The sequence below is a fragment of the Podarcis gaigeae genome (genome assembly GCF_964106915.1).
Source record: "Podarcis gaigeae genome assembly, chromosome: 13".
Lineage (NCBI taxonomy): Eukaryota > Metazoa > Chordata > Lepidosauria > Squamata > Lacertidae > Podarcis > Podarcis gaigeae.
The window spans coordinates 40,332,282-40,342,276 of NC_139689.1; the positions used below are offsets into that span (position 1 = coordinate 40,332,282).

At 47.4% G+C, this 9,995-nt stretch overlaps 1 protein-coding gene and 1 long non-coding RNA gene across 13 annotated transcripts in view; one reads left to right on the plus strand and one right to left on the minus strand.

The window, feature by feature from the left end:
• Positions 1-7,867, minus strand: part of TLK2 (tousled like kinase 2) — a 39,032-nt gene extending 31,165 nt beyond the window's left edge. The window contains exons 1-2 of one of the 11 annotated variants that reach the window (XM_083709317.1): positions 7,198-7,867; positions 1,961-2,043 (exon numbers count right to left, since the gene is read on the minus strand). In XM_083709317.1, coding sequence (XP_083565443.1) covers positions 1,961-2,041 — 81 coding nt within the window. In that variant the 5' untranslated portion in view covers positions 2,042-2,043; positions 7,198-7,867. The other 10 variants (XM_083709309.1, XM_083709318.1, XM_083709310.1 and 7 more) reach the window with 10 other exon arrangements.
• A 259-nt stretch (positions 7,868-8,126) lies between these two features.
• LOC310830335 lies at positions 8,127-9,743 on the plus strand. 2 transcript variants are annotated; one of them, XR_014557596.1, is made up of 2 exons: positions 8,127-8,180; positions 8,454-9,743. It is a non-coding gene; the product is annotated as an uncharacterized lncRNA (long non-coding RNA). The 2 variants fall into 2 exon arrangements; XR_014557597.1 differs by having other exon boundaries at positions 8,133-8,269.
• Positions 9,744-9,995: the final 252 nt, after the last annotated feature.

Sequence of the window (9,995 nt, forward strand, 5' to 3'; positions counted from 1 at the left end):
AGGCACAAGACTGTCTTGTTTTATTAATTTCCCAAATGTTTTCACTAAGAAAGCCCAAGACGCAAGCTTAAAAAAAAAAACTTCTTGAAATACTGCACAGCCAAATGATAAGCTCATGACAAGATTTAATGGAGCAAAAATGAATACGCTAAACTTGGCTGCACATAAAATCAAACTTAATGAAACCCAAAGCGAGTGATGACAGTTCCAAATCAAATATGGTCTACAAAAACTTTGTTTCAAGAATCCTCCAGTCCAGGCATAGGCAAGCTCGGCCCTCCAGATGTTTTGGGACTACAACTCCCATCATCCCTAGCTAACAGGACCAGTGGTCAGGGATGATGGGAACTGTAGTCTCAAAACATCTGGAGGGCCGAGTTTGCCTATGCCTGCTCCAGTCTATTATTGGCAGGCTAGCAACATGTCTGTGATGGGAACTATGTAACACAGACTTATTTGCTACCTGCTTAGGGTGAGAAGCAGCTGTCACGGATAAGCAGAGATAGCAAGGGGTTAAATTCAACTAAATCCTACTCAGATTAGCCTCACGGATATCAATGAATCTAAATTAGTTATGTCAATTAATTTCAATGGGTCTACTCTGAGTAGGAGTACCACCCAAGGATTATCGCATGCAGGCTCTCCTCTAGCCTCAGAGGACTACCAGACTCACCTTTCACCAACATTTGCATTTATATACCATATTTTTCACCCCATAGGGCGCACCGGCCCATAGGGCACACCTAGTTGTTTTTTTTTTGGGGGGGGGGGAAATAAAGGGGGAAAAAATATTTCCCCCTCGCTGTCCCCCAAGCTTGTGGGGCTGCCCGATATCTGTCCGAAGCCCGGGGCGTGCTGTGTAGCGCGCCCCAGGTTTCAGGATGCAGGCTGCTATCCGCAAGCCTTGGGAGCCCGACGGAAACTCCCATGGAGCTCCCAAGGCTTGCGGATAACTTCCTGAAGCCTGGAGAGCGAGAGGGGTAGGTGCACACTGACCCCTCTCGCTCTCCAGGCTTCAGCGAAAGCCTGCATTCGCCCCATAGGACGCACACACATTTCCCCTTCATTTTTGGAGGGGAAAAAGTGCGTCCTATAGGGCAAAAAATACGGTAATCTGTATCGACTGTAAGAATTTAGAACTATGAAGAACTGGTCCCAGTTTACCTTTTATTTTGTTGTTGCCTCGTCCTTTTATTTTGTATTGCATTATAATATAAGACTAAGAGCGGGGGTTGTAGTTTTTGAATCTTTCCGAAGCACCTATAAAACCTAAGGCACTTTAAAAACCAATTATAGTTGTTATTGTCGCTGAGGGCTGTTTTTCTAAGAATCCCAAGAATGTCAGGATCCCATTTTTGCAACCAATTCAACATGCAACTCCGTCCATAAAAATAAGATGAAACACAGAGCAATTCAGTCTTGAACATTTAGTTTGGATGATGTTATGATATGCTAGTGAAAACAGAAGAAACCTGAGAGAACTGGAGGTGGCTGACGGAAGAGAATGCCATCAACATTGATGTGGGATTTAAAACAAAGAATGAAAGAAGTTACCAAAAGCAGATACTTGATATAAGAACAGAAAAGAAACTTTAGTTATAGGAATGTCTAACATTGTGTGAGAAGGTAACTTCTCAAGCTTCCCATGTAAGTTCATTACTCAACTGATAAAAAGCATTCACCTTCTACTAATGCTCACTGCTCATATATTATGAACTTTTCACATCAACTCCAAAACAAGCTGCAGAGGTCATGAAATGCCAGATTATTTTTGAAGTATGTTTGATTTCTGAACATTTAGAGGTCATACATACATTTTGCTTCAGCAGTGTTCTCCATCCGCATGACGGCAAATAAAAGATGCCAAAAGTTGACACTCTAGATCATTAGACGTTCACCAAGCATCAAATGAAAGGTTGTGTGCACATGCTTTTGGTCAGTGAGCTGTGCTGATACCAACCTTTGCAACGCCAGCTCCAGTAAACCTGGCCTCCAACAGTTCCTGCCGTCGTGGGTCCAGGCTATGCAATTCTTCCATCATATCTGCCAACAATGATAGACAACACAGTGTATAAGTATCCAATGCAGAAATAATTAAAGCTTGCCATTATTGGGTTGAAGTCAAAACATTAATATAAGGAAACATTAATAGCATTAACCAATCAAACATAAAGGGGTATATAGTGATACAACACTGTTGTTTTAAATGGTGTCATTATAACCAGAACTGTGGGTAACAATTCTTATTTTGCCAGTAAAATTATTCCCTGGCATTGCTGGGTGGTTTCTTTGTGTATGGACTAACTACTCTTCCCTTACTATGCACAAGTGAATGTGATTTAATTATCCTTCTTCATCTGGATCAAGAGCACAGTTTGGATACCCAAAATTCCTTTCTCTCTTACCCTAGTAAATGTCTGTGGAACAAGCATTTTTAACATAATATCATTAGTAGCAACCGCGTAAGATCTCCAGTAATCAAGAAGCTGAGATTGTAAGGGGAAATGAATAGCAATTCACCACTCCTAAAAAGAGAAAAGGCAAATGCTAACATGCTGAGATGCACTATATATATATTTAATTGCTTCAGTCCCGTATCACACATACAGGACTGGGTATGTTCATTTCTGAAGGACCTATTTGACCCTAATACAGTATATTCCTCATTCTGAGAAACATGTTGTTGCTATTCCATGCTTTCCTATGAAGAGCAAGAGAACACTGAAGATACTGCATTTGCAAATCACACTCTGCCAAAGTAGCAACATGTGTTTCCACTGGCAGCTCAAAAGTACTGGACAATCTCCCTTCATTAACCACATTTCACATCAAAACACTAATAGAGAACAGGTCATGGGGCTGGCCTTTCTATTCCACATACAGTTGTACCTTGGTTCTCGAACAGAATGCGTTCCAGGAGTCCATTCGACTCCCAGAACCATTCAAAAACCAAGAAGCAGCTTCTGATTGGCTGCAGGAGGTTTTCAATTGTTCGGAAGCCGAAATCTACGAGTTCCAAGGCATTTGGCAACCAACGTAGGACTGTAAATATACTGGAAGCCTATTTTCCTATGAATATTGTATCTCGGAGATTCTGGTCCTCCATCAGTGTGGCACAATTCTTCAGTTTGCTGATGGGTTCTCCTCTGTGTTCATGTGAAGCCACTCTTAGTAACTTTCCTCTGAAGTTGGTTAACAATATCAGGTCACTGTCAACCTAACTAGTAAATATAGCTAATACAATATTTCATTCCTGTTTACAAAAGTCAGAAATAATACATATGCGTTTGCAGGCAAAACAGTCATTTCCTCAGTGTAGAGATAGATCCTTGACCATGCATTCTTCTACCCTGCAATTTCTAGATCAACCCCTCAAAAGTTACACTAAAAATATCACAGAAATGAAAACATTTATGGATAACATAGGTCTGTTTTCTTTTCAATTCCCTTTAGCATCTTCCCAGACAGATCTACCATGAGCTTGACTGCTGAAGAGTACGCAACCAAACACTAAAACAAAAACAGAGGCCACAACATGGGTCAGATAATAGAACTGTAGAATTGGAAGGGACCACGAGGGTCATCTAGTCTAACCCCCCTGCAATTCAGGAATCTTTTACCCAACATGGGGCTCAAACCCATGACCCTGAGATTAAAGGTTTCATGCTCTACCGACAGAGCTAGCGTATGTATATCGCAAGAGTTCTTGGGAGTTCTGGAAACATTTCAGACTGGCTCAGAGGCAATACTAAACTATAATTAAAAGAATCTATGTTTAATCTTAAATATGGTAACGGGGGGGGGGGGGACCAACTTCATGCCATAATTTATAAAGATGGCTTGGTTCCACAAAGTATTTTTACTTTGTGGAACCAAGTTCATATGCAATGCCGAAGAAGAAACTTCCAATCTCCTTTTTGCGATTGTGTCAAAGGATAGGAGGAGAAAAGTGCAAGCCCTGAAGGAGGCCAGGCCAGTTCCCATAAAGCTAGACTATGGTACAGGTTGTGTTATAGCACCTAAACGGAGCAATTATTTAATAATTGATTGACAGAACAGTAGAAAACCAAAGTGCATATGACCCTATGACTCACACTTTTCCAAAGGCATTGTTTCCAGAACTATTTATTCACTTTCATTTCCCCAACTAAAAGTTAAAACACTGAATCACTCTGGACCTCTAGCACATGCTTAGAAGGAACATTCCTGAAGACCACCAATACCCTTTAGAAAGAGGAAGTGGGGGGGACCAGCTACTGACTTCACATCAGTTGTTCTGTTTGCTCTCCATTTTGTCCCCATTATCACTTTTCTAGAAGACTGCAGCAGAAGAAAAAGCATCAAGTGGAATTTTTAAAAATCACTAGTCAGGGAGTTTTTAACAGCAGCCAGGATACTTAAAGGACTGCTTTCTCCCGCTCATTAAGATATTTTGGGGAGACTCTCTTCTGAATCCTGCCAACATCACAGTTGTGTTTGGCTGGGATACAGCTGCACCCAGATTTTGAAACTCCCTTCCCAGGGAACCTCATTTCCCCATCTTTCTTTAGCATTTTATAGTGGTACCTCGGGTTAAGTACTTAATTCGTTCCAGAGATCCGTTCTTAACCTGAACACCATTTAGCTAATGGGGCCTCCTGCTGCCGCCGTGCTGCCGGAGCACGATTTCTGTTCTCATCCTGAAGCAAAGTTCTTAACCCGAAGTACTATTTCTGGGTTAGCGGAGTCTGTAACCTGAAGCGTATGTAACCCGAGGTACCACTGTATTTGCTATCTGTTATCTGCTACCTCCTTTTAGCTGTTCAATTGTCTTGTTATCATGCTATCAACCACTGAAATGTTTTAAAATGGAAAGGCTAGTTATATATTTATAGCGAGGGTGTGGAACCTATGGCCTTCCAGATATGGTTGCACTACAACTTCCATCATCTCTAACTACTGGTATGCTGGCTAGGGCTAATGGACAACTCCACTGAAGTCCAACAACATATGGATGGCCACAGGTCCCCCATCTTTGACTTATAACAGATAAATAAGACGGCAGTGCTGTAGTGTCGCTGGTGATAGTCTGAAGAACATGTCAACAATATGACCATACGGCTACAACCTTAGCCACACTTTACTTTGAAATATACATATGAGTGCAAGTGATGGGATGTCCAAATAGGCTTATTTTTTATCATAGTATCTATTTGAAGGAAGAAAATGGTTGTAATCGAGTGCGCTTATAAACATTCCAAAATCTCCTAACAAGGCTTCTAAAACAACTCAATAAGCTACAAAGGAACCAGCTGGGACGATAATGAAGCATTCATAATTATTAAAAGCATTCAAGTTTAAAGCAGCCACACAAAGGTGGGTTTGTCACCTCAGGGACTTCTGAACCCCTAAAGTGGGCGGGCATCTGAGAAATGCATTTGTGCATGTTTTAAACAGACTTCTGATCACTTTCCCCTCAAGGCATGTTAAATTCCCTGAAGTGGGAATTGAGCATCTCTCAAGCATGTATGTGTGCGGAATGACGATAAAGCAAACAAACTGTTGTTTCATGGCATTATATGAAATGATAAACGAATACATAACGTCCCTCAATTGAGTGTCCCCCTCGCCCTTGCTATTCCAGCGGACACATTTATTTCACTTTGTAACCTCCAATCCTGCTCGCTTTAACCTTGACTTCTCAAGAGATGGCCCTACAGTTTAGGACCTGAGACCACCACCTTGTTGGAATTCACAATACAGTGGTACCTCGGGTTAAGTACTTAATTCATTCCAGAGGTCAGTTCTTAACCTGAAACTGTTCTTAACCTAAAGCACCACTTTAGCTAATGGGGCCTCCCGCTGCCGCTGCACCACCGGAGCACGATTTCTGTTCTCATCCTGAAGCAAAGTTCTTAACCCGAGGTATTATTTCTGGGTTAGTAGAGTCTGTAACCTGAAGCATATGTAACCCAAGGTACCACTGTAGTTAAAACAGGAGCCAATGGCTCTCCCCACCCACTGCATAAGTGTTCTCCACCCAGGCAAGCATCCATCCCCTTACTCCAAGCCTACTCACTTGTTCTTATGGGATGGGGACCACCTCTTTTACTCCAATGGGGAGTGACAGAACAGCACCCCTTTCCCCTCCTGCTTTAACCCCTGCTAACCTATCAACCCCCCCATTTTTATTTTAAAAAAGCAGTAACAACCCCTACCCACACTTCCAGCTGTGGCGACTCCCACCCGTGGGGGCCTGCCGTCCCCAGAGGCCGCTGACATCTCACTCTCCCCTTGACCGGAAAACAAAACAATCCCCTCACGACCAGGCCCGAGGAGGCTCGGTACCTGAGACCTCTAGGCCCGGCAGCCCACCCACCCACCGCGCCCCGTTCACTGACACGGGTGGGCGCGACCCTCTCCCAACCACGGAAAGTTACCAAGGCAACGGAGCCCCCCCACCCAGCACGCGAGAGGGAGGCTCTTCCGCCCCCCCTCCCCAACCGATCAGAACGTTCCCATAGCAACAGCCCGGGCGCGCTCGCTCCCCCCCCCACAACTCGCCCTTATTTTAAGCCCCCACCGGGCTTGCAACTTCTAATTAGGCAACGTAGGCCAGTCTCGAGGCCTACACGAGAGAACGGCCACCACGCGCGTTACCCCTTCCCCCCCCCAAAAAAAAAACCCCACACACGTCGCCCCAATAAAAACAACCCCACAGTAATATGAGATACCCACACACCCCAAGGCCTACACGGGCATGTATGGGTCCGTCCCCCCACAACGTTACCATAGTAACCCGGGCCCCTTTGCCGAGGTTGGGACACGGGGGGGGGGCGCACTCGCCCTTCTTCCGCGGCGTTGCTATAGCAACCGATAGGACTGGGGGGGAGGCGAGGCCTACACAGACTGTTGACACCCCCCCTCAAAAAAATAAAATGTCACCAAGTGTAACGGCAACGGAGCTGGGGGTGAAGGAGAAGCCCCAGCTGCAAGGCCTACCTACCCCTCCCTCCGAAAGCGCCGCCGCCGCAGCTGCACCTCTTCCCCGACCCTCCTTAGGCCTATCAGGGGAAGGCCGGCCTGTTCGCCCGCTCTCCCGCCGGCCACGGCCTGGATGGAAGGGCAGCGGGGGAGAAGCGAGCCTCTCTCTCCCCGCAGCGCCCGTCCGCAACGTGGGGCCGAGGCAAGGGATGCCCGGGACGCGCGGTCTCTCACCTGTGGCGGTGGCTCGGCTGGGCTTCGCTCCTGGGCCAGCCGGTTGGTTGGTTGCAGGGCCCTTTTTTGCCCCAAGGAGAAGACGGGGAGATGGAGAAGGAGGGATCACCGGAGGAAGGTGGCGGTGGGAGAGCAGCTGCTCCTCCCGCGCCCTCTCGGCGGAGACCGAGAAGGGAGAGAAGCGAGCAGGCAGGCCGTAAAATCCCCGGCCTCGCGTAGGCTCCCCGCCCGGCAAAGGTAGCCTCGTTCCCGAGAGGGTTGGGGCTCTCCTCCTTCTCCTCCTCTTTTTCCCCCGAGGAAGGGATTAGGGATGGGTGGGTGGGAGAGGGGGGGGCGTTTACCCCAAAAAATGCTATTCAGGTGGGGGGGTTGGTTGCAAGTTGCGATCAATGGGGGCGGGGCAGCCCCCCCACATTTCACTTTTCTCCCCCCCCCCAGCTCTCGCCTATACACCCCTTTCTCCCCCGCCCCCCTTTACTTAGGCTTTTTTTTTTTTTAAGCCCAGCCCCCGGATCGATTGGTGCAAGGAGAAGAGGTGTTGGGGGGGAACCACTTGTGAAAGCACGTGTTGTCTCGCGAGATTTGCACGGGTGGGAGGTTGGTGTGCGGGTGCGCGGTGCGCGAGGTGGGGGAGAGGTTGAGTCGGTGGTGGTGAGAAAGAGGTTGGGGGAAGGGGAGAGGTCAGTGCAAGGAGGTGCTAAAAACCTCGGGGTGGGGCGATGGGAGGGCCCGGGCTGCATTGCATTGCATTGCATTGCATGTTGCTTTTTAAATTTTATTTAACCGTGCCTTGTTTGCGGGCACCAGGTTAAGCGGGGCTTTTGCCAAAAGCGGATGGACACCCCGCCCCCCCTACCGTGGGGATTGTTTCAGAATCCAGGATCGTGTCCGGCCTGACAGGTGGAAAAAAATTGCTGAGTCAGAGCTTTCTTCATTCCTTCTTGGGGGGTCGCAGCAAAACGAAGAATGGACCCATATACTGGGCGAGGGGGTGTTGGGGTACACACAGGAAGGTGTTTCGCCTGTAATTCAAGAGGGGGGCGTGGCCGCCTTTGTATAATAGGGACTTAAGGTAGGTGGGTATTTTTTCTGCATTGTGGTCAGGTGCAGGCGGTGGGTTTGTCTCCAAAGGGATGGGGCTCTGTGTCTGGGGGTGTTATTTGCAGAAGGGCAAAGGGGTGTGTGGCTCTTGTTCTTCGGAAGCTTCAAGGCGAGATATATATATATACAGTTCAACCGGTGTGTTTTTTCATCAGTGGCATTGCGGGAGGAAGTGAAGGATGCGGAAGCGTTTGGTCTGATTTGTGAGCATGTGGGGGGGGATTTCCTGACCCGGAGGAGAGAATGTGAGTGTACAAAAGGCGTGAGGTGGTTTAGCAATTCACAAGAGTCCTATACATGATGTATCTCAAAAGCCGATCAGCGTGAGTTCAGTGGAGGCTGCTCCCAGGTAAGTGGGTACAGGATTAGTTGGGAGATGGATGGATGTTTTGCCTTGGAAAGGTGTAGGCATCATGGGGGAAAACCAGGTTGAATCACAAGCAGGCATGTGGAGGTGCTGGGGTTTATTTCAAAGGACAAAGATTTGTATGTGTGGCTTCTTCATTTGCTGGATCCAGGAGAAAGCCCAACAACGTAAGACTAGATTAATTCGTGGGATTCAGATATAATTGTGAAACAGTGGCTTGTTTAAAGCTATTGCTAAGGCAGGGGTGGGGAATGCCCAGTCCTCCCCATTTAGCCTGAGGCCATTTTGGCCAAGCCACACCCACATTGGGTATTTGTTAGCACCAGTCCAAGATTGTGTCAAATGGTGCTTTCAATGGGGCTTCTGAAGACTCTGCAAGGGGGGGGGGGAGGTCACCTGATGTCATTGCCCACCTGTCAAACTTTGCCCATTGGGGGTTAGGGAAGATGACAATCTGGTCCCTCGGTAGAAAGGTTCCCACACCTGAGCTAATGGAGGAATTCACACAGTGCTAAGTATGTGTCATGAACTGGTTTGGATGCAGAGGAGTAGTGGGAGACACCAGCTGGGGAACCCCCAAGGGAACCCTCAGGGGAAGAAGGCTGAGGGCCAGAGGATTGGTGGTGGAATGATGATGATGAGTGGTGAGAGGGAGAAGAGGGAACACACTGGGAGAAGGAGGAGTCAGAAGCTGAAGAGGCAACAGGGTTTAGTGAGCAGGAAGAGGCTGTGGCAGAGAGCAGTCCAGAACCAGTGGCAGAAGAGGCGGCTAGAGAGGAGGGAGAGGCAGAGATGAGGCAGGCTGCTGAAGAAGCCAGGGGTCTTTCCCTCCTGCTGCGACCAGCTCCCCTCTCCCCAGTCTACCAGAACATGCAGAGAGAAGAAGATGATGGAGCAATGAGAGACAAGAAGAAGGAACCCAAGATTGCTTGAGAAGGACCTGGGAAAGGAGACTTGGGGAGGTGGGGACCTCACAACTGACTCATCGGGGCAAGATCTACTGGGAAGAGTTGCTGTGCTCGCTAGGCCTGGTCTCTGAGCTTGTTTTTTCCCCTTTGAATAAAGAAAGTTAACTTCATTGACACTGTGTGAGTTATTGCTGACCCGCCCATGACACGCCCCCTGAGAGTATGTGCAAGAACAGTCATCTCCACTAATGCAGACAGAAAGAGGGCACAAACGTTTCTCTTACGTTTTCAGCTAACCATTGTTACCCATTTGGAATCACAATAAGCCACAGTATATTTGTGGAAGGAATGAGTAGGTGAGCCTATGGCTTATCTCTCTCTTCTGGGTATGGTGGTTAACAGCCTTTATTTGTTTTTGATTA